Here is a 24,477-nt window from a genome sequence, read left to right as displayed (position 1 = left end):
CAAAGGCCACCTCCCAAATTTCTCAACATTCTCCTCACTCCACGGGGCATCATGCTACTTCTCGATTGCAAAGGTAGTCACTTCCCAAAAGTGAATGTAAAAAAGTTTCACAACAATGATGCTCTAAATTTAGAGAGCCGGCTGAATCAATATTTCATCTTGCATAAAATTCTGCTAAAGCAAGAAGGTGGCCCTAGTGTGACTTTATCTATTGAGAAATCATTCCAATTGTATAAATGAATAACAAAGATGAGGTATGTAGGATGAATGTACACTTTGGCTAACTGTGTGCATGACCTCATCACTCAATATGATAATGTGTGGCAGAAACACTATCTCAATCAATAGTTCAAATTAAGACAAGTGGATCAGTGACAGAATACACCTTTTGCCATCAAAAATTGTCCACAAGATTAGAATGCTTAAGCAATAATAAGCTTTTGGAGATTTATATCGGAAGCCTAAAAGATGTATTCCAACAAGAGCTTAGGATACAAGGACCAACTAATATTATTGAAGTCATTAAGTTAGCCTGATATATTGAAGCTGGGAGCATAGCTATACACAAGTCACTCTAGAATCCACAATAGACCAATATCAGTTTGCTCTGAATAGTACAGCCACACTGTAACCAGCCAAAATCACACCAAAGGAGATGGAATAAAGGTGAGTTAAGGTACTTTTTTTCGTTAATTTATTGTTGCAGCACCATTAATAACTTATGGCATTTATCATTCCCTCCACTATGTGCATCTATAATTCTAATATCTTATAACGTTTTGAAGATTTAAGACAGCAAACAAAACCTAGTTTCCTTAAACTTCTCAGTGATCTCTTCATACCTTGCTGACTAACAGCACAGTTACATTTACTTAACCTGAAAAGATTTTATGAAATCCCATTCAACCCATCCTCGATCATATAACATCTACTCAAACACTGACATTTAGAATAAAACACCAATTTTCATACATGAAACAAGAATTCCAACATCAAAATATTCAGATCTACCAATCACAATGAACCATAGCTAGAAAAAGAAATCCAGAGAAAATTCTGAAAATGACTGATTGAAAGCAGTCTTGTCTATTCTTGCATAAAGTGATCGTTTTATGGGATGATATTGCCTTGAGTTTTTGCATCTGTTCAAACTCAAAAAAATAGTAGAGAAAAAAGTTAATGTTTTTGTTATGGCCATTCAAATATATGTACTTTATCTGAATTATTGTACATTGTGCAGGGTAAACGCATGATTTTATTGATTCCAAAATTTTTCCCTGTATTATGTTATCATAGAATGTATTTTATTGCTGTTCTTTGGTCCAGTATATCTTCGAAAAAGTGTGAAAATATGACAGAATACGGATTGAATATTTCATGAATATCGCATACCATGTTTGTGAATCCAAAAGTTCTCACACCATTAAATAACACCTGAATGAACAATCCATGCAGAATTTGCAAATGAATTTTTGGCTTGGATTACAAAAGAAATCAGAAAAAAAAAAAAAAGGAAACAGACATTGCTGAACTACCTTTCCCATACACTGATTGTGAAAAATGGTAAACCAAGAACTATAAATTACAGAACATTTGTGGCACTCTCTTAAGAAAGGATTAACTCTTTATTATACCTATCCAAAAAGATCCATGTAGTATATGGTGGAATCTTTTGCACTTCAGGAAGCTTGATAGGTCGCACAACACTCCTTCCTCCCGAGTTACTTCCAAATATTATTGTTGACATTGAGCTGGAACCTTCTTCTTGACAATTTACATTTTCTTTATCACCTGCAACTGTATCAAGACCATTCAACTTACACAGCGCTCTCTCAATTCTTTGGGTGAACATGTCTTTTGTTCCATTATTCCCTGTTGAGGTTGTCACTTTCCTTGACTTTGATAGCCTGAGAAGGTCATCTGTATATGACTCTAGATTCCTCCTGTTTGACTCAACTCTTTCCTGCACAAAGCAAAGAATGCAATTTTAACCCTTGTTGTTGCAGAAGGTGTATCCAATACACTACCATTGGCATCAAACTTAGATTAAGCCCAAACAAAATAAAAACATACCTTTACAAATGTGTTTCTAGAATCCTTTAGCTGATCCTTCACTCGACATATTGCAGACGAAAAGCTCCCAGAGGGTTGGCTCACTTGCTCTCCCTCTTCATTAATCTGTAACAAAATTTCAAAGCATAATTCAGATGTGCATACAATATAGAAGATATGGTAGCCCATGGCCACATGGTTGCATAGGACATTACAATTTCAGAAACAATAAATTTCATCAAAATTAATCTTAAGGTCACAGAAATATAACCGGTCTTGGAGTGTAAAGCGCGAACAAATTTACCTTTAAGTTAGACCGTCATCAATATGGAACAAGATTGATACATGTGAACCAATAAGACCACAATCAGGAAAATGAAAGCAACACTCTTACGTGGCACCTAGGTTGACACAAACTGATTGAACTTTCGGGAGCATGTGAGAATGCCAGCAATAAGCACGAACAGCTTAAACATATGCTTCTATTGATTCTATAAGGATTATCCACTATGCATAGTGAGGGAGACAGTGGAAAGCTGAGATCTGTAAGTGTAGTGTCCACTTAAATCTTCCCCTAGATGTTAATGTACTCAATACAATCTATCATTGTCATTCAACATTTTGTACACATTAATTGTGTATCACCTCTGGATTTCAGAATTATAGCCACACATAACATCAAAGGTGGAAAGGAGCAGCCACAAATGACATCAGTTTTTACGAGAACCCTATATCCTAAGTAGATAAGGACCTTACAGAGATAGAATGTATATATGAGAACATTAAATCAATACCCAAATCTAAATCCAATCCAGAGCAACATCTCTGCAAATGAGATCATAACAAATCAATTGGCCAAAAAAGGACAAATTTGAGAATATCATGAAAACATTGGCAATTAAATCAATGACTCTCATTTTATTCGAAAAAATTGGGATTTCTTTGCTGCAAGCATTTTTGCAAATTTTTTCAGTCAAGTTCTCAATTTCTGTTTGATTCAGCGATTAATTGGACTCCAATCACTCCATTTGATACACTGATTAATGATATAAATTTATAAATATTATTTAAGCCTGCAATTCGAAGGGCTACAAGTCCAGCCTCTATAGATACAATCTCAACACTCCAACATGCAGCAACACCATCAGGTGCAGATAAAACACAGCCACCTGAAATAACCCACTAGTGTGTTCCATAAGGAGGCAAACTTCCACTCCTTCGAGATGCCTCTGGGTCTTCCACCATTAACCTGACATCTGAGGAAGACAAGCTCTTAGTCAATCAGAAGCAATTTCAGGTCGTACTCGCAGACCAAAAAGAGGTTTCATCCTAAATACTATCCACAAGAAAGAAAGTATCCCTTACTGTCATTGCTAAGCCTACAACAGTGCAACCATATGCATTCAAGTGGCATATAGTCTTGGTCCCATACATGAGACCAAATACTACCCCTGGTTGCAGTTTAACCTCATGTCCAAGACGGTTATAAATGTATAATACTGTACAAATACTACTGCACTATTTACAACTAATTCTTTTAATTACCATTTCATGATCCACGACTACTAGAAAGAAACAAATATATAGAAAATGTATTCTTTATTAATAAACGAGTTAATCAATACAACAACATAGGCTTATTTCATACATCATGTAGCAACTTATTTAACTACTTTCTCAACTAATGTGTACTCAATGTGGATTATTAGCACTGATTAGAAGTCCCCTTGTTGCACAAGAACCAATCCCAAGAGTTGGGGAATGCATTCATGCCACTTCCCAAGTTCCCAGAGATTTGGACCTTACAGGAAACCTTCCAAAACATGAGGAGCAGTTACAAGACCTTTAGAAGCCTGGAGGGAGATTTTTGGTGCTGGGCACATACCTACCAATCTCATTCCTATGGTTTTTCACACATTCTACACAGCGTGGGGCCAAAATTTATTGTGTATTGGCACATTTCTCTGCTAGGTTACAACACAACATCAAGCCAGATGTGCCCATAAACCACCAATTATTATGGATGTACCAATAAATCCTAGTCAAGTCATTGATTTGTAGGTCCAATGGTTGTTGTTTGCTTTCCAGTAGGTGTATGAGATCCTTCATTTTAATGATTGTAACATCTTAAATATGATTTTTTTGTCACATCTTAAGTATGTTAAATGGCTTCATTTTGATTAACTGTCAATGGCCCCATGTCCATTTTGGTTTTAGCTGATTATCGGGCATCTCAAAGTTTATCCAAGTATTGAGATAAGCGCACCTTTCTTTTTCAACTTGATCAACTTTCAACCCCTTGTATAATAAAATATACTAACATTGATTAGAAGTACAGGGAAAACATGGGCTCTTATATTCTAAAATTCTTATGACACAAAGTTCTATACCAGTGACATTTTGTGCATATTAATATTAGAGTCTTACTGATATTAGTACGCATCATGGTCACACATGTTTTAAGAGCATTAGAGAACACCCTAATGCATGCAGCTCCCATATCTCTCCACATTTTGCTTTTTAATACATCTCTTTTTACTTTTTTAATGTATATTACTGCCACTCCCTATCTGTCCTACAAATATGGGCAAAATTTCTTGCTGTTCCCAACACGTTAACCCCAATTCCAAAAACTCGTGAAACAACCCTTTAGAAATAGGATACCTAACAAAACTTTATTGAGAGTCACTACAGTTACACTACTCAACGCACACACACAAAATAGCACTTTTATTTTGGCACCCCTTAATACAAAGTCAAAGATCAACATTTTATTGACAAGACGTTTCTAAAAGATGACAATGGTTTAGAAAATCGTGATTTCTAGTTGCTCTTCTTATTCAACATATCTTAATGTCATATAGGTGTTCCTTCAAATTGTCTTTACCCTTGCAACTTTATTGTCCTCCTACCTTAGAGACCAAATATTAAAATAAAAAATCGTCACATCACTTTTGTCACGATCATTCTCATCCCCCCTATCCTCGGTATTATCAGTAATAATATTGTTACTTTCCTTCTCTTTCTTATCTTTCCTTTAAAAACATATATAGCTCAAACAGTACAATTCAAGCAAATAATGCATGATTTTGCACATATAGAACAATTTACATTTTTAGTCATTGACCTTCCTTTTACCTATTTTCTTGCATGCTTGCATTTAGCAAGACCAGCATTTTCTTGAGTATTCACCTATTCACTCTATCCTTTTCTTCAACAAAGAGAATATCAGTCTCTAGAGATTGTGAAGGAAATTGACAAACAAAGACTTTACACTAATATTTTACACAACAGAGACAACAGCAGAATATTTTCCATTATACAAACTCCACAAGATAACAACAACATACAAACACACAAAAAGCATACTATTTGGTGTAGGTCATTTTAGAAGGATGAGGAAATGTAAGTCATTTTAGAACATTTCCAATGAAGCTTAGATTCCAATGAACCTGGATGGAAGGACCATGGCAAGAAGAATTTGTTCCTAGATTTCAAATTTACATATCTGATATCTTGCAATTGTAGCTTGTCATGATAATTGGGTTTACCTTAAGCTCAACCCTATATCATACTTGGTTGAGCACTACAGCTTTCGATACCTTGCATGAAGAAGGCTGATGTGAGGCAACCACACTTATCTGGTCCATGTTTAAAACATGGGAAATCGATCAAGGAATTGGCCCATCTAACAAAGTGATGTTGATACTCCTTGAGCTGAATGGCAGGTAAAAAGTTCCTAGAATTCACAACCCATACTCCAACAATGTGGCATACAAATGTGCCCAACGATATATTGGCTAGCCATATACTTATTGAGGTTAAATGATCTTCTATGTGGGGACTTGAACAATGTGGAATCTCAAGCTAACAAAGTTGGGGCTAATCCTATTCACATGCCACACAGGAGCATTCTGCCTAGAATGGCCTTAAAGCCTAGCTTGGGTTCTACAACTCAAATATGTAAAGAAAGGACTCTACAACAATTTGGTTTACCAAATCCACTTTTAGTGCTAGCCGTGAGCAAGTTATAAAACAACTGGACATAGACATGGTAGCAAGTAAAACAACTTTTTACTTAAATATGATGGTATCTAACCAATGAAAGCTTTTGAAAAGGCCACCCTCTATGACCATGTGTCAATTATTTTCTACATGTCTTCAGTGACCATCAAGATGAGAATGTCAAAGTCTTAGTTTCTCCTCAACATGTCTCACTTGCATCATTCAACTACATCCAAGTTGTATAAACGGCTTGGCTATGTTAAATATTGTAGCATGGATAGATGTTCTAGCCTTGAGAGGCATCATTGAGGCTAGGAGCATAGAGGAGTTAACTATCTCCAAGCCCATGTAATTTTTTCTAAGTTTCACCCAGGGAAAATGTCTTGATTATGTCAATTAGTGATTTTTTAAATATTTCCTTAGTATAAACTAAGGAAAAGTGGATAATTAATTGACACTAGTTGGGATAAGATTGATTTACCACTAGAAGCTTGTGGAAAGTTTCTAAGATGATCTTAGCCATTGATTGGATCAAGTGAACTTCTAATCGTGGCCATTCATTTGTGAATAAAAGATTATAAAGTGAATCGATGGGCAGCATTGTAGATATACAAAACATATCGAGTGGGTGATATAAGAGATACCAAGAGGGTTTCAGCAGAAGTGATTGGGAGAAGAATTTTTGGAGGTTTTTGCATCAATTATTTTCCACAGATCGAGTTTTTACAATAAGGTTGTGAGCTTCAAGAGGAGGCCTAGTTGCTCAATTAAATTCACAGAAAAGAGGCCAAGGTTATTTCCCGAAAGGCAATGAGAGTCCTCCAAAGTCTAGTGCGAGTTTGATATCTCTTGTTTGAGTTTTCCAAGTGGCAAATTGATTTTCCAGAAATCAGAGCGAAATGTTGGAAGACCAATGTGAGCTGCCAAGGTACCAGTGGGGTTTTCCAAGTTGATTAGATTAGCAAAAGCAAAGATACAATATTGTTGGAGAAATGTGAGGAAAGCAATTGTAATTTCTCAATCACAGTTTTTGTTGTAATAATATAACCTTCAGATCTGAAAACTGGTTTTTCCCGCAATGGGGTTTTTCCAACAGTATTTGTCAAAAAATATTTATGTCAATTTTGTGAATCGTTTCTCATATATTTCGTTGCAATTTTATTTTGTGAATGGTTTCACATATATTTCGTTGCAATTTTATTTTGTGAATGGTGTTTTTCATGTTATTACTCATTACTTCCAGTAGAAGAATTAAATTGACGTGAACAAGTAATAGGAAATAAATAACTAGGTTAATAGCACCTTTTGGGAAGCCAGAAATTTCACATGGAACATGTTTCCTTGGCCACGAGGAGAGGATGGTTGGATTACATAGTGGAATGAAGACATTGCTTAAACCACTATGTTTTTTCTGGGGATTGATTATCACAAGGTAGCCAAAACTGAATTTGAGGTCATTTAACAACATCAACACTTTCCTTTGATTTATGATACCCTTCAAGCCAGCACAACCAATTTCAAGCACTTTTTCATGGTCAACAAAATTCAAAAAGCTTGATAATCTTGCATTTGAGGTCAGCCCACTAGCTAAACATGGGGAAAGACCCACCAAAGCATTCTTCAAGTCGTTAATGATCAAAGAGGCCTCTAAACAAATTGGGGTTTTGAAAACCCTGGCCAAAAATATTTCTAATCAAGAAAGAATTGAAAAACAATGTGTGGAGCTTTATTGCACTCTCTTCCAATCCCAAGGTATGACAAACTCCCATACAATTATTGTTATGCAACAAACAACCAAATATCATCAAAAGTGAGAGAAGAGACCCGAAACCATGATAATGGAGCTTCTTCAAGGGAGCAACCTCCTTTTCCAATAGAAAAAATGTATAAGATGAGATGATTTTAGAACTAGGTCTCCTTGGTATATATATGGGAGACAAAGGGTACAATTACAAGTGTCTAGCCAACAACACTAATATAACAGTAGAATGTAATAACCCAATATCTAAGGCTTTATATAGTGCTTAATGTGGGGCGTTATGCTTAACATGGGGCTTTGTCTAGGGCTTAGCATGCCCCTCCCCTTCAAATAAGTCTTGCGCCAACACTTGATTAGTTGTAGATGTTTCTACATGACGAACTTGTTGAAAATTGTAGTCAGTGGAAAGTCTTCTCTAGCTCGTGGCTTAGCCAAAAAGACCATGAGTTGTCTTTCTTTGACCATGGAGCAAGTTCATGGATATGGTGAGCTTATTTCCAGTTTGCAAGAATAACTTCCCGAGTTCATGTGTAGTGTTGGAGGACCAGTTACGAGATCCCTTCTTCAATGAACTACAAGATCGAGTGGTAATTACGAGTTCATTTCAAGGCGAGTTGAGACTTCAGTCTTTGATTGAAGGACGAGTTATAACTCTAGTTATGATTGGAGAGAACCAATTCGACTAAGTTAACTACTCAATCACAACTCAAGTTCTAAATTTGTAACTCGCCTAATTTAGCATGGATTGAATCTATAAAAGAAGGACGAAGGCACAAAGTCGATTCTGTTGCTGAGCGCACTAGTTTGTGTGAGATCTCTTTGTTTGTGGTGTGTGTATCTTTGAGGAGCTAGTGCACATTGTTTGAGGAGTTTTCTTGTGCTAAATAATATCGCAGAATTGCGCTAGGAAATAGGAGGCAATTATGCACTAGGATTTAGGAGTTGTGTCCTAAATAAAAGGAGGCCCTATGTGCTAGGAAATAGAAGGCTCGGTGCGCAAAGAAATAGGGTCAGGTAAAGCGCAACGAAGGAGCAAGGTTAGCGGATTGCAGTGCAAAGTCAGGCTTGTATAGCAAGAGAACAAGTGTGTTCTCAAGAAGGCAGATCGTCATGTAATCAATCTATTTGCTCAAACAATAAAATAACACAACAAAGAAGGCAAGTTTTCCCTTTTGGGTTTCTTAGGTAAACAAGCTTGTTAATTTGTGTGTTGCGTTTTTATCTCTGTGATTATATTTCGTTGCTTATCAGTTAAGAAACTCTACATCTTGGTGAAAATAAATTTCGTTTTAGTATTGGTTGCCTTGTTTTCAGTTATTCACTAAGTGGGTGCAGAGTTTTAATGAAAATTACATAACTCATCTTCCCATGTCACTTCTTGAAGTGGTACTTGATGTATATTATTTGCTCGATTTCAAGCTATTTAATCCTTGCTTCAATGATTTTAAAATTTTTCCTATTCTAATATGAAAATCCCCTCCTTGTTAACCTTTGGTAATATAGTTTAAACTCATACGTTGTTCCCAATTACCTTCCTTAAGCAAGAAACATGGAAGATTGCATATACACATGAAGATAGAAACAAGTCCAATTTGTATATGATACCACCAATCCTATACAACACCTTATAGGGACCAAAGTACTTAGGTTAATGTATTGTCCTTTTCTTTGCTTGAGTGGCATCTATTTGTACAGTTGTAAGTTACATAACTTTAAAACCCTAGTTTGAAGATTGTGTCACTAGTCAACCTTTCTCATGATGTATCTCTAAAATTTCAGCCACTATGAATATGAAATCTCAACCTATTGTCCTCTAATATGGCTTCTCTACAATGCCATGAGTTAGACAAAAATTTCGAGTGTTAAGTGAAATTTATTGCATATTCTCCAAAACTTGTTGATTCTTGGCCCTTTCAAGAGACCAAAATTGTACTACCTACTACATGTGCAATTTTTCCAATCAACTTCTGCAACTTTTACCTAAAATAGTCTTCCTTCCAAAGGAACTAGTGGCACTTAAGTTGGACTACTCTAGCTTCAAATATGACAATTGTCCCAAGAACACTTGTTTGAGACTAGTTTTAGAACAAGTCAAAAACCCTAATTCCCATCGCTTGTATTTCAAAAATTATAGCAAATTAGAACCCAAAATTGATACGATAGTTACTTCGTTATGTCTCCTCAAACACCTGAAAATTTCAAAACATAAAACTTCACCCCATAAGACTTGTAGCAAAAATGCCAAGATGACTCATTTTGGATTTATTTCAGAACTAGTCAAAATTCCTAGCTTCCACAAGCTATATCTCACAAAACCACAGTGAACCAAGACCTGAAATCTTTACCACAAGTGCTTTGATATGTCACTATAGGCTTATGAAAATTTCTGAAACTTCACCAAAAAAAGCTATAGCTAAAATGCCAAAGAGACTCATTTGAGGGAGCAAAACCCAATAATTATATTCTATGATCCTAAATGTTATGCAACAAACAACCAAATAGCATAACAAGAGAAAGAGAAGAGACTCCATTCCTCGAGAATGATGAATGTGAATCCTTTTCAATAGGGGCAACCTCCTTTTACAATAGAATAAATGTAAATGATGAGATGATTTATCCTTGGTATATAAGAAAGACAAAGTATACAAATGCAATTAAAGGGTCTATCCAAAAACACTAATAGAACAATACAATGAAATAACTTAATAGTTAATATATAGAAATTTATCTAGGTTTGAACATGCGGCTTTGTTTAGGGCTTAATAGCAGCCATGCCAACATGCATTGACATTATCCCTCGAAAAGTGTGCTTAAGCAAAAAAAATTGTAACCAAAAGTTGTACTCAAACCAACTAACAAAAGCCCCTAGCCATAATGGCAATGGCTAAAGACTAATCTTCACGAATAACAAAGATGGATATCTATAGGGATTTTTCAAAGCCGCTTGAGATTCTATAAAGGCTATGCTAAAAACATACACAGCAATGATCTCAAAAAGGTCCTACAATTCCCTCATTAATAGAGATATTTTTATGTTCATTTCCAAAGAGAGCAACTCACTGTTGATCCCTAGCTGGAGGCCTGTTACACTATAAAATGTTTCCTAAATCACTCCAAAGAGAGATTTGGCCCTATGACAATATTTACTCTTATCCTAGATTGGGAAAGCCTAAACAAATAGAATTCATCCACAAGGGGTTCATCCTTGATAGTCTGGTTGAAGTCTAGAAAGGCATGGAATGGGCTAAGGGGTTTATTCATTAACTTTCATTTCACAAAGCATACCATCGAGTGGTGTGGCCCTTCATCCTACCCATGCTACAAGGCTTAAAGATTGGTCGATCTTTTGCGTAGGAGGTGGGAACCCCATTTTCCAACACCTCCACCTATTTCTCACTTAACCAAGCTAAACCAAAGGAAATTAGGTTGTTTTAGTGTGTTACACCTTCTATTGTATGAGGCTCTACTTTATGATTTTCATCACACATTGATAGAGATATGTTGCTAGTTCCTTGGAGGTCCTTAGCTTCGGGAAGTCTCACTTCTCCTCGGTTGGATGATTTTGTTTGCTACTTAGTAGTCTTCTTACATGTTCTTGCCTTGCAAATAGTCCCTTGGTTGCACATTTCAAAGATTGTGGAACATTCTAGCTTATGGTGTTGTTTGTTATAAATTTTTATCTTTGATACAAATGACAATTTAAACCCTCAATGAGTTAAATTATGATCTTAGTAGGTAGATGTTTTATGATATTTTTAATGTTTTCTAATGACTATGTGTTGATGTATGAAGTAGGCGTCATAATCATAGGGTGTTATGCATGGTCCTCATATATTGGATGTGTGATAAGGAACACCCTTTATGATTGGATGGGTTAGCACGGTGTTATGTCCCTTTTCTTATGATGTTGCTATGCGAGAAAGATTCATCTTGCCTTTGTGGGCTTTTCTTTGGTAATATAACCTAGTGATGTAACATTTGCTAGACATCGCCTAAGGGAAATGTGTCGAATGATGTTAGTACCCTCATTAATGTGTTATTTTGAAAGTTTGAGTTAGAGCGGTACTACATATGATTTGATGGTGATCTAAACTTTTTCCTAATGTTGGATGATGACTTTGATGTAATAATCCCTTAGAGGTGGTGCACCTTAAGTTGAGCTTTATGTTTTGTTGTTATCATGGTTGTGTTTTACTAGGGATGGCATCCTTTATTTACATGGTCCAACACTTTATAAGGGTGCACCATTCATTGTCACACATGTTCATGTTGTAATCAGTTGGTGACTATTTGGAGAGGGCCAATGGTTTTACTTCAATATCAACATTTGTGCATAGATGTCAAAGTTGATTTAATTGTTCAATGGTTAAATTAATCTAATTTATCCAAATTAAGGGCAGTATCTTAGGCACCCTACTTCACTAGCTTCCTTTCCAAACTTTAAGGGATTAGTTGGAGTTGGTTGAGGCTTTCTAGTTGTGTGCCCCATTTCTTCGGCACTCTTTCCAAGGCATGTAATATTTTATTTGTCGTTTACAGAGCTTGGCACACTTCTCTTGGGCGCACTCTCCCAAGTTGGTTGGACATTTTTATGACATGGCATATGGAGGAATACTTATTGATGAGTTCTAGCCAACTTGGCACATTCACCTTGCACACACTTCAACTTCATTGGAGAGCATTTTTCGAGTTGTTGGGTGGTTGAGGTAGATAAAAGGCAACACTTTTCTAGGGCACACTTCTCCTTGGTGCTCTTTCATCTATATTACATGGCTATTTCATCCAAACTAGTAATTTTTCGACCTTCATTTGAGAGCACTCTCACCTCTTTGACTTGCAAGATATATTATTTTATTGGAGGTCATTATGGAGGGCTTTTATTGGGTGACATGGAAAATAATTACAAGGCCCATGTGTGGATTCTCATGCATTTAGTTGGTCTTCTTACTAATTTTAAGAATATCCTTGGAGTGTCCACTTGTGGAGACATTTCTCACTATTCTTGGGGATTATTTTATTATTTCATTGAGTTTTGGCACAGTAAAAACCATAACTCAACCTTGCCCCCTTGGATTTGTATTGTTGAAGATCGTCCACTTGTTATTTTGGGGTTTTCACGACTTTATTTCTTCTACAACGCTCAACATACTTGGAATCTTGCACAATCATCAATAGAGTTACTTATCTTGGGATTCAGACAGGTGGATTGGTTTCATGCATTTTGTGGACCTCTTGCTACTTTAGGAGGAGGTTGTCATTGTTGAGAAACCAAGTGCTATAAGATAATGATTGATTTCTCTTAACTTGATAATTACTTGTGAATGTTTGTGGGCTTCTTATTACTTATATTATCTTCTTCATCAGGTGATTATACAAAAGTGAAAAATACAAAGATCACAAAGAGACAAACAACACCAAAATTTGGCTCCAAGCCAGGGCAAAACCCCACAATGGAGAAAACCCACCAATCCTTCTTCTATAGAATCAAATCGCAATGAGATATCCAAGACCAAAGACTACCACAAATACCCAAGTCAACCCTCCTCCAAGTCTCCTCCAATCAAGTCAAAGTCAACAACATTGGTCAAACCTTCAAAAATCTAGTCAAATCACAAAATTTGTGTACTTGCAATGAAGGATGAATTTCGAACCTATAATTTTCACAAAGATGCCACAAAATCTTCACATGAGTGAGGAGAAACATGGAAAAATAGTTGAATTTTATCTCTCCTTTGACTTCGAATCTTTTTCTTCTTGATTAGGCACAAAAATCGATGATGTATGTGATGAGTGAGTGACTAGCTCCAAGAAGTCGAGTTGACTCTTATATATAGTTGTCCAAGAGGGTGAATAGCTGCCACATAGGCCAACTTGTCCAAAGAGGGCCAACATGGTCTTGCGTTGACTTTTTGACTCAAAAATAAAATACAATTTATTTTTCTTACAAAAATCCAAATGGGGGTTGACTCGAATACCTTTCGTTTTGACTCATAATAAATTATATTTGAATCTTTTGACTCTATAAGCAAGACGAACATGATTTGACCAAAAATAAAATAAAAACAATGAATATAATAAATATGTTGATGATAAAATTTACATTTTATTACATTATGAAGACCGACACTAGTTACATTTTCAATACTCCCTCGTAACTAGACGTGTATTCATAATGACACAATTGGATACTCTCAAGTTGAAATATTCATATAAGAAAGGATCAGGATTGAAAAACATCAACGATGATATATCATCATAGCTAGCATAGTCAAACTACCAAGGCCTTGACAAGTAAGCTCTATCTCTCCACTAGATTAGAGCACTACGCTAGGAGGCATAATTTTGGACACCATCTCCTCTCAAGGCACATACTCCACTCAGGTGTTCACCAAGGTATGTCCTCACAGGACCATTTCCTAATCCACTATCACAATACTTGACACCAGAAAGTTCAATGCACTTGACTTATAACGGTTAGTCCTAGTCACAGTACAAATCTTGGTCCCAAATGCTTATCCAATCCAACGTGCTCCCTGCCAGTGTTCACGCACTAGGCTTATGATTGTTAGTCTTGATCATAGTACATGACACATGGAGAACATCGTGTCCACCCTCACTCCCTCTCAATCGAGGAGGAGATATCCAAAAGCCTACGCTTGTCTGGAAAAGTACTCATCCTTTTTGCATGAAAAGGAACTTCATCAAAACATCAGCTACATGTTCTTCCGTGGAGATCTGTTGTAGCTTCTCAACTCTTATATGCATCATACTCTCGAATTATAAAGCACTTCGACCTTCCTGGTTCTCTGACATTCTTCATCTAGCTTTTATCAATATCATAATCGAATCGAACATGAATTCAAGTAGTTGATCAAACACTCTACGGAGTCAAACTGCTTGACTACGTAATTCTTCTAGGAAACCATACCATATCTCAATCATTAGTAGTATCTCTTCTTATTAGCATTACCAAATCAATCAATGGTACTACAAATCCCAAGTTGTAATATCCTTCATGTCAATTTATGCTTCCAACTCCCTCTGAGGCCAATATCACTTTCTTTTGCATTATAACAAAATCTAGCTTCACATTCTTTCAAGAAAATACATTGAATAAGTAGAAACGACCAACAGTAATGTCAACATCTGTTCTGCCAATAATGTGTTCAAAGTTCAAACCAATCAGCTGCAGGATCGAAGCTCTTCAATGATGTTGTTATATATCTATAAACTGTCAACCAACCTACTAGGAGAATTCTTGATAATAAGGATCTTTTGACTTTCTACCCAACCATTTAGAAGTAATATATTTGACCAACATGTATTATGTTTTGCCTCCAACTCTCTCTGAAGAAAATATCTCTAATCTGTGAGTCCCTTTAAAATATCTAATTTCAAGATCTTTTATGAACATGAGACTCCTTTATGATAAGAGTAACCTTCTGAAGTAAGTAAATTTCTTCCTTTGGTTCATATAGAATTCTTTTGAAGCTTGCTTCTATTGTTCTTGTTGAAAAAATTTTGCTACTTCCTTCTAGTTCTTCCATCTATCAAAAACTAATTTGCATCTAACATGCTTTGTACTTGTACAATTACTTAACAACTTTGTCTTTGTTGCAAATTCTTTTATGACTCTTTTTTTGTTCCTATCGACAACCTGTAGTCTTTGCTGCTAAACAAGATGATGGTTGCCCCTAAATCTTCATGATGGACTTTCAGAGATATGGTCATCTTAAATCCAACTGAATGCTTCTCCTAGAATTTTGTGTAGACTTTGTTTCTTCCAATAATATATGCTTCTTCTTAAACTTAATCTCCAAGACAAATTAAGAATCCCAAAGATCTATCCTTCCAATATAATTGTAACTGCTATCTAAAAAATGAAACTTGATGGCAAACTTGGCACTTGCCATATTTTTCATAATTATTAACAGTAGAGGTCCTTGTTATCATTGGCATTGGGTTTCTTTTCAGCTCCTTCATCTTCTGTTATATGTGCTTCATTTCTTTCCTTCCTTTTGCTGCTCTTATTATTCTTAGGGTCCTTGTGGCAATCTATCTTATAATGTCCATATTCAATACAACCAAAGCATTGAACTTTAGACATGTCCCAGTTACCACGAAGCTTGGTGTTGTTGTACAAGTGATTAGATCCAAATCTTCTGAATTTCCCAAACTACTTTTTCGATTTAGCAGCAAATGCTTGAGAGATTTCATTATTTGGTTCGGTATCACCTTTAGCCTTCAACCTTGTTTCTTCTAGAACACATAAAGCCCAAAGTTCTTCAAAAGTTGGAGTATATTTTCTTGCATAGATTCCACTTGCAAAACCATTCCAGGCTGGAGGTAGGGCATTGATTACAGAAGTGATTAATTCATAATCAAATATGGTTTCTCCAAGTTATTGAAGTTGATCCTTTATTTTTTATATTTTCATAAAGTATCAAGCCACGTCATTATCTTTTGACATTCTTGTTCCATAAAGTTGATTCCTTAGAGATATCTTCTAAACAGTAATATTGACAGAATATAGTTTGACCAATTTATCATAGACTACTTTGGATGTGGACAAATCTGAAACAAAAGGCATAAGATTGTAATGACCCACCTACAATTACAAACAAAATATGAATATTAGCATACATACAGACATCCATATGATAGCTACGTATGCATGGCTCGCGTGTATCGCACTATATATATATATATATATATATATATATATATATATATATATATATATATACTGGTTAATACAAGGAAATGTCTAAATTAAGGTAATGAATTGATTATCAAAATAAATCCCTATCTCACCAGAATATAATGAGTATATCAAATTAGATATTTGATATGTATACCACCTTATATACATATATATGATAAATCTTTAATTAAAAGATTATGTTAATTTTAAATTTACAAATTATATTCGTATTAAAGTTAATAATATAATAATACAATTTAATTAAAATTATAATTAAATTAATTTATTAAATAATATAAATCTTAAATAAAAGTAAATCCTAAGTACTCAATAAAATCTTTAAAAATCAAATGAGATTTGATTTCATCAAAAGTTCCACATAATAGAAAAGTTCCACTGAAAAACTAGAGCTGGCCCAATGAACAATTGGTATGACAAAGACTACAAATTGTTGGGAATCACGATAGCCGTTAGACCAAAACCAGCAAGTGTTAGTCAATGATCGCATCGCCAGTGATAAGGATCCACGAGAGGCGGTTAGTTCATGTCGCGAACCACACAGGGAGCATTGGTTTATCCAATGTCCAACAATCTACCCCCCAACACGAGTCGGGTGTGTATCACTCTGATACCACTTGTTGGGAATCACGATTGTCATTAGACCAAAACCCGTAGGTGTTAGTCAACGATCTCATCGCTAGAGATAAGGATCCACGAGAGGCGGTTAGTCCATGTCGTGAAACACACGAGTGTTGGTTTATCCAATGTCCAACACAAACTCCTCCATCATTGACTTCAACAAGCCTTCACTCATACTCTCAAATCCTACCCCCCATCGTTGACTTCAACATGCCTTCACTCGTACTCTCGAATCGTACCCCCATCTTAAGCATGTTTATCGTTGCCTACTTTTCCATAAGAAGCGCCTCTTCATTTCCCAACAAAGACTTGAGCTGCCAACTTCCCTTATTTGTTCCCCTAAACATATTTGGCGCCCCTTTTTTCCTCATAATTCTCCTATCCTTCCAAGCCTGAAATCCATGTTTACCCATATATCCTCCCTGTATGATGTCCCAAGGAAGCCCTTACTCCAAGTCACCTCCCCACCTCTTCTTGTCATCTATTCTCATACCGAGATATTTGGGAGGCCAATCGGATGATGAACATTAGTAAAGCAACGAATAAGGAAGGGTTCCCAAAAGAGCTCTTCAAGAAACATCTTCATGTTATAGATAGACACCTTGTTGAATTGTCCAACCATGTGGTTTCATTAGCTTTTCATAGCCTTGGTCACATCGCATCATTTCACCTTTTTCACAAATGAAGCCCTAGTACCATCCCAACAATTACAAGATAATCATGGTTGCAACACATTTTCCAAACTCTATGCTACGGTCCTCCATTAACAAATTTCTTGGCGGCATGAGAGAAGGCAACTCAAAGCTAGAGGAGATGTTGGATTTAGACTTGAGCACCAAACCATCGACCACATCCTTACACTCCAGGGCATTATCAAGGAGACACAACATCGCTCTTCAAAAGTCTATTAACGTTTTGTGGACTTTCAAAAAGCTTTTGAATTTGTTATTCCAGAGACTGAGAGATATCGGTACCTTTGATACATTAATGATGGGCATCATGCACCTCTATGAGTCAATTCTTGGTCATTTGCACACAACAAGGTATTTCAAATTATAAAGAGTACCAATGGGGTCAAATAAGGTTGCCCTTTGTCCCCCTAATTGTTCGAGATTTACATTGACAAGCTAGAGTATTTTTTGTATAAGCACATCCAAAAGGGAGATAAGCCCCTCCTCCACCATATTCTATCTTGTGTTCAATCTTGCTTTTCATCAATGATGTGGCCCTTCTAGCCTCATCTCTCAACGGGTTGCAAAGACAATTGGACGCATTGGCCCTCAACGGGTTGCAAAGACAATTGGATGCCTTAGTCGTCTTTTGTGACTTTCGATAGTTGAAAGTCAACCTAAGTAAAACCAAAGTCATGATCTTCAACGAACCAAGGTCATTATCTTCAAGGAGTCGAAGAAGACCCTCATTGATCACCATTTCTCTTTTAGAGGTGAGGAGATTGAAATCACTTACTCATATACTTACTAGGGAGTTCAATTCACGGGTCCTCAATTCAAATTTGCGCCTCGCACTCCAACCCCTAGTTAGAAGGGGTTATTGTTCCCTATCCCGCCTGGAGAGGCAGTGTTTCAAAACCAATTTTAGTACATATCATCCAAGGTGTGATCAAGGACACTCTTGTGCAGCCCACAATTTCATATGGCTCTAAGGTTTGGGGACCTAGTTTATTAGAGTTTGATTGGTCTTCAACAAAGAGAGCACAACTTGTCCTGCTTTGCTACATCATTAGGAACAAGTAGACAGTTCCTTAGCTCCCTCACCCTCACATTGTTCGGTCATTTGCCCCTTTCAACTCAAGATATTGTTTGGCCTCATCTCACTTCTACATTGTCTTCAAAGCTTCAAAAATACAACAAATGGGTATGATCGATATCCATACCTAGCCTATTGTTCATCAAAGGCTATTCTAGCAACCAATGCTTTAGCTCACTCTCGATGTTAGTACATTGGAATCTCAAACCTCCTTGCTTTTGTTGGTATTATGGTGGACTAGTTTCCTCCATTTTGATATTCCCTCTATGTACCCAGACACCTTTTACCAACCAAACGAGAGATGAATACAATCATCAAAGAAGATATCTAAAAGAGATAAATACAAGTCACTTCAATAAACCCTTGGGATGGGTAAAGTCTAAAGATGGTCTTCAATACTAAGCACTACATGGTGAAGAGTGATGGACTTATTGTTCAGCACCATTACATGAATTGCCATTGGATGCATGCGCTTCAGGTTCCCTTGAGAGAGTTCAGAGTTGGCTCACAATGACTATGGCTTAAGATTGTTTACCAATTTTATCAATCTGACAAGATCTGTCGATTGTACCATCTCTGAGATATTGAGATAGAGCAACATTTCATCTTCCATTTTCCTATTTCTTATTAAATTCACGGGCAATTTTGTTGTGCGTTCAGAGTGATCATACTCTATCCAATTTATTTTGATATACAAACCAAAGAAATCTCACTGTCTACATGTAGGACACCCTCAAATTTCATACCCACAATCTCCAACCTCCTCCTAGACTTGATCATGTTCAGCAGATTACTTCCTTTTTGTTGTTGTTCCTATCAACCAAAGGCACCAAGAGACAGATTTATGGTGTCATTACTCATGACTACAAATTGATGCAAGCTCAAGGGACCATTCCCCTTCCCTACAGACATCACCATACCAGATTCCTTACCAGTAGGTAAATGTGATAACCGAAACATTAGCAGTGAATTACTTCTTCAACATAGCAACATAGTAGCGAGTTCATATCTTCTCCTCACTTTTCTTTAGGGCATCATTCGAAGAAAGAGATCTTGGGGTCCATAACATTGTCCATAAATCACTTCCCTCTATACATCTCCCTATCAATGAGGCCACTTGTGTATGGAGTAGAGGGTTTCTCTAGGATTTAGTATATAACCTCACGCCTTATTTTCATTCATGTTTTTTATATAGAACAAGTTTGATTCTCCTACTTTGCATCAACATCATTGTACTCACAATCCCATTGACCCACCTTTGTGGTCATTTCTTGGGCATTAATATAATTATCTCATCTTATCCACCTATTTTTGTCTTGTAAGGAGGTCTGATGATATTTGCGAGATGTCCTAAACAGCTCAACATGTGGTGGTTGAAGATTTTGGCCCATGATATTCACATGAAGTATGTTGGAATTTGGTATGTTGTTGATAGTCCAAGTTTGTGTTCCCTTATATTCACAGGTAGTCAATATTCTTCAAAGGTTCAAGCTACCGTGATAGTAGCCTATTTTGTTGGATAAAATGAGACTTCAAAAGATTAAAAGACCTATATTCTAACACAGTGGATGACTGGCAAGCAAAGATGTGAAGTTTGACGAGGATGTGTGGTCCTCAAGATCATAGGTATCTCCTTTAATGATTAAAAGGTGTGTCACAATATCCTAATAAAGGATATATGCTCACCCTCAACTCCAACATGCAAGAAGCCAAGATGGTTGACACAGATATTAAAGGATGCACACAAGCATGTAGCAACCTCTAGATCTTCGATGTGGCCAAGTATACCTCCAAGGAGATATGTTAATCATATCGCAATGTCTACTTCCAATTGTCTTAAGGTGAGATGTGATAAATTGATGAAGGACAATGATTTTATGGTAACAATTCCTTTCTAAGGGCTAGTGATTGATTCCAAGATTGCACCAAGTTCTATTTGCAAATGATAAGATTGGTTGCGATGCAACAAGAGTAGATTGGTGTTTGAGAAAATGCTTTAGTCATAAAGAGGGAGTGTTAACTTTTTGAGTTACTCTGAAAGTGTTTACACTATGCCAAATGGTAATTCTTGTGATGTGAGTTGCATGGTATGTTGACTAACGTTGCTTGTATCATGATGGATATACTCATTTAAAGTAGGTCACCCATGAATTCTTATGCGTTGCCCTAATGCTTTTGTGTCACACTTCCTTGGGAGGTTCGATACCTGTGTCACATGGTGACATTGTTCATGATGCAAACATGGAGGGTCTTATTGCTTGCTTAGTATGAAGACCCACTTAAAGGAGTGTTGGGGATCTAAGAGTAGAGCATAAAGACATATGTAGCATGGTGACACTTGTTGCTTTCATGAAAGCTTATGCTCAACATGAGGACACTTGACTTGTCCTTCTTGGCAATAATGTGGGCATAGAAGAGGTATTGGTATTGCTGCCCATTCAATTTCAATATGGGAAGTGTGAAACCCTATTATTTCTCACATTTAGAGAACTTTTCTTAAGAGGTTGGTTGAGAAAGGATTGTTTTGCTTGAGTGATTTGTGGGATGAGAGGATGCAAGAGTGAAAGGTTTGGCTTATCTATGCATGAACTTATCACCCTAAAATCTAGAAATCCAAGAGTTCAAGAATTGTAATCCAAGGGACAAGGCATACATATTTACTAATAAGATTTCGAGGACTATTTGGCAAGATGTAGTGCAATGATGAACCCATTTGGATTTTTACGTCTCATAAGTTGTACCAAGGACTATGTAAAAGGTATCCATTTAAAGAACATCCTAGCAAGAGGTGGGGCCTTATAGATTAGTTAAGTGCATTATAGGAAATTGCGACGTTTCATATTTTCATACTAGTTAATAGTCTTTTCGAAATTCATAGTTGTTCATATATCAAGCAACAACCTCAAAGAAGAGATTATTGAGAACTAAATAAATTAATTAGTGTTGCAAAAATTGTTTCCCCCTACACCAAACCCCAAAATCGTGCACCATAGCAGCCCCTAGAACTACATTTTGACCTCCATTTGCGCGTTTCTTGGAGATTCGGAACCACCATGTGCCGAACTACACTCCCATAAACACTCTCGTCACACTTCCTTAATGCTCCCTAGGCACTCCCCAAACCCTCCCTAGACGCTCTTTAATGGCAATGTTTAAGAAGTTTACATTTCCTTTATCTTTCCTTTTATTTTTTTACTTAAATTTTTAACATTACCATAAACATTTCAGTGTGTTTGAGAGTAGTTCCAACCTTATTAGACTTCATATGGAGCAAACAGAGTTTTATACCCCATTAATATTTTTTCAAACTTAATAATTTTCAAGATTTCAAGATCAATGGGATTGTTGCATTTCATTGAATTCTATCACATATGAGGGTATGTGATTGATGTTTAATCAAGAGCACCAAGCCCTATATGCACCCTAGTGTTGGTGGTGTTGATTGTTGAACTCATTTGTCATGGCCTAAGAAAAAATGTACCCTTCACTCGAACCAAAATCATTGATCAAGCATTTTAAGCTTTTTCTACCATATTTTAAGGCTTGGATTGGGTAGTTTGATCAAAATTGAGCGATTTCGACTAGTGTCCATAGAGAATCGAGGTAGAGAAAAAGGCTAGACAAGAGGGGAAGATCCTGATGTAACCAATGGTAGAACATTGTTTGTCTAGTAATGGTGGAACATGCATGGTGGTGCTACCCCACAACTACAAAATTTAGCAACATGGGTGCTTTCACAATTGGTGAACACTTCTTCTACAGAAAGGTGTTTAGCAACTAGCTTATTTCACTATTTTGGACCCCTTTTGGTCTTCATATATCGGTGTGTAACTGGCCTATTTTATAAACATAACGATTTGGTCACGTTATTGTTAATGGTTTCTAAATAACCTATTTCATTCCATAAGTTAATGGTTTAATTTCTATTATATGACTTAAAAATTGGTATGTTTGTTTGTAATTGACAGAATCCAGATACTAGACGGTTGATACTCAAATAATTAATCATTAATGTAATATGGTGCCATTTCTATCTTGAATTATGTACAAATATGCATGTTTTCATATATTTTGCAACTAATTTGGCATTTTGGATGTCTTTTTGGAAATAAATACCTTATTATATATGTGTGTGTGTATCAAATGCTTCTGAGATTCTTTGTCTTCAAGGATATTTGGAAAATGACACTTTCAATGTTTCACTTCTCGCTCCTGCTTCGTGCAATATTTATATTAATGCTACATGCCCTCATTATGAAAGCATTGAATCTATTCGCCACATTCTAAATTTGTAACTATTTCGAAGAATGTTTGGTGTTTATATGGGCCACATCCCAAGGTACCCTCTACATGAAGTTTTCTTGAAAATTGTTGTTTTGGGGGACCTTGATTTTGTTTCTCCTCATTTCCACAAAGTGTAGAAATGCATTATATTTGTTAGGTTCTCTATGATCTAGAATTTAGATGCAAAGTTTTTTTTAGCAAAAGTTCTTTGTTGTTCTATTTAAAGGACCTCGTTTTCATGATCTAGTTATTCAATTTTCAGTACTTGGAACTCTATTAGAATAGACACAAGATATTGTGATCTCATGGTTTAATCAATAAAATCATTCCACTCATTAGGTAGATTTGAGTTCCTCCCGTGTGTTTCTTTGGCTAAATCACATTTGCTCTTAGATTAATTTAAGTGGCGTGTTTTGTATAAACCCGATGAAAAATTGGTTATAAGATATGCATGTGGATTGGGAACTATGACCAACAACTAGGCCAAATTTCATGGCCTGCTACAAGGCTTGCTACTGGCAAGAGCTACCCAAGTAACTCATATAACCATCCTTGGAGATTCGCTTATTGTAATTCAACACCTTCTCACTAGAACCTTGCAAAAAAACAATCACCTTTAAAACCTTTTGGAAAGAATCAAAGTGTTGTTAGATGAATTCCCTCATAAAGAGTATTATCATATTATATGAAAGCAAAACTTTGATGCTGACAAGTGTGCCAATCGTGCATGCCAACTTAAAGCCAAGTAGCTCAAAACCAATGGCGTCCAAGGCTGGTGCAATTTACCATAAACCCAATCTTACCCATATGGCACTCGTGAATAATGTGGCCTATATCCATATAATCAATCCTACAACAAGGCAAAATCTCCATGATCTCAAGTTATTAATGGAATATCAATCCACATAAGTGGCAAGGAACCTAAATCTAGTCGTGGCATCCCATAATCCCTTCAACCTTCTTGCTAACGCAAGACTTATCACATTGAAATGCAAACTCTTTGTTCGAATGTCACAAAGAGAGTACACAACACATCATCCACTTGAAAGTATGATTAACATCCGAGGCATAATTATTATAAAATATCTTGTGGCATTCAATCCTCTTTCATGTGGTTTAACAAGGCAATGTCATACAATGACGATTCTGGCTCTGCCCAGACATGGGGGCATATCATATTCAAGTCACAATTCTGTGGAAACTAGAAGCAGTTATAGGCAAACCTTATGGTCTCTAGACCCGACAAGGGGGGTCCAATTTTGCCCTG

At 36.3% G+C, this 24,477-nt stretch overlaps 1 protein-coding gene across 2 annotated transcripts in view; it reads right to left on the bottom strand.

Moving 5' to 3' along the window:
- LOC149262702 (histone-lysine N-methyltransferase CLF-like) overlaps positions 1-24,477 on the bottom strand; it is a 287,901-nt gene that overhangs the window by 208,609 nt on the left and 54,815 nt on the right. The window contains exons 2-4 of one of the 2 annotated variants that reach the window (XM_089425082.1): positions 3,222-3,308; positions 2,074-2,178; positions 1,635-1,963 (exon numbers count right to left, since the gene is read on the bottom strand). In XM_089425082.1, the coding sequence (XP_089281208.1) occupies positions 1,635-1,963; positions 2,074-2,178; positions 3,222-3,248 (461 nt within the window). In that variant the 5' untranslated portion in view covers positions 3,249-3,308. The remainder of the gene's footprint in view (positions 1-1,634; positions 1,964-2,073; positions 2,179-3,221; positions 3,309-24,477) is intronic. The other variant, XM_089425080.1, reaches the window with a different exon arrangement.

This window comes from Pinus tabuliformis, chromosome 6, assembly GCF_031772625.1.
Source record: "Pinus tabuliformis cultivar Carrire ecotype Pingquan chromosome 6, CPIR1, whole genome shotgun sequence".
Classification (NCBI taxonomy): Eukaryota; Viridiplantae; Streptophyta; class Pinopsida; order Pinales; family Pinaceae; genus Pinus; species Pinus tabuliformis.
This window is presented reverse-complemented; position numbering and strand designations above follow the sequence as displayed.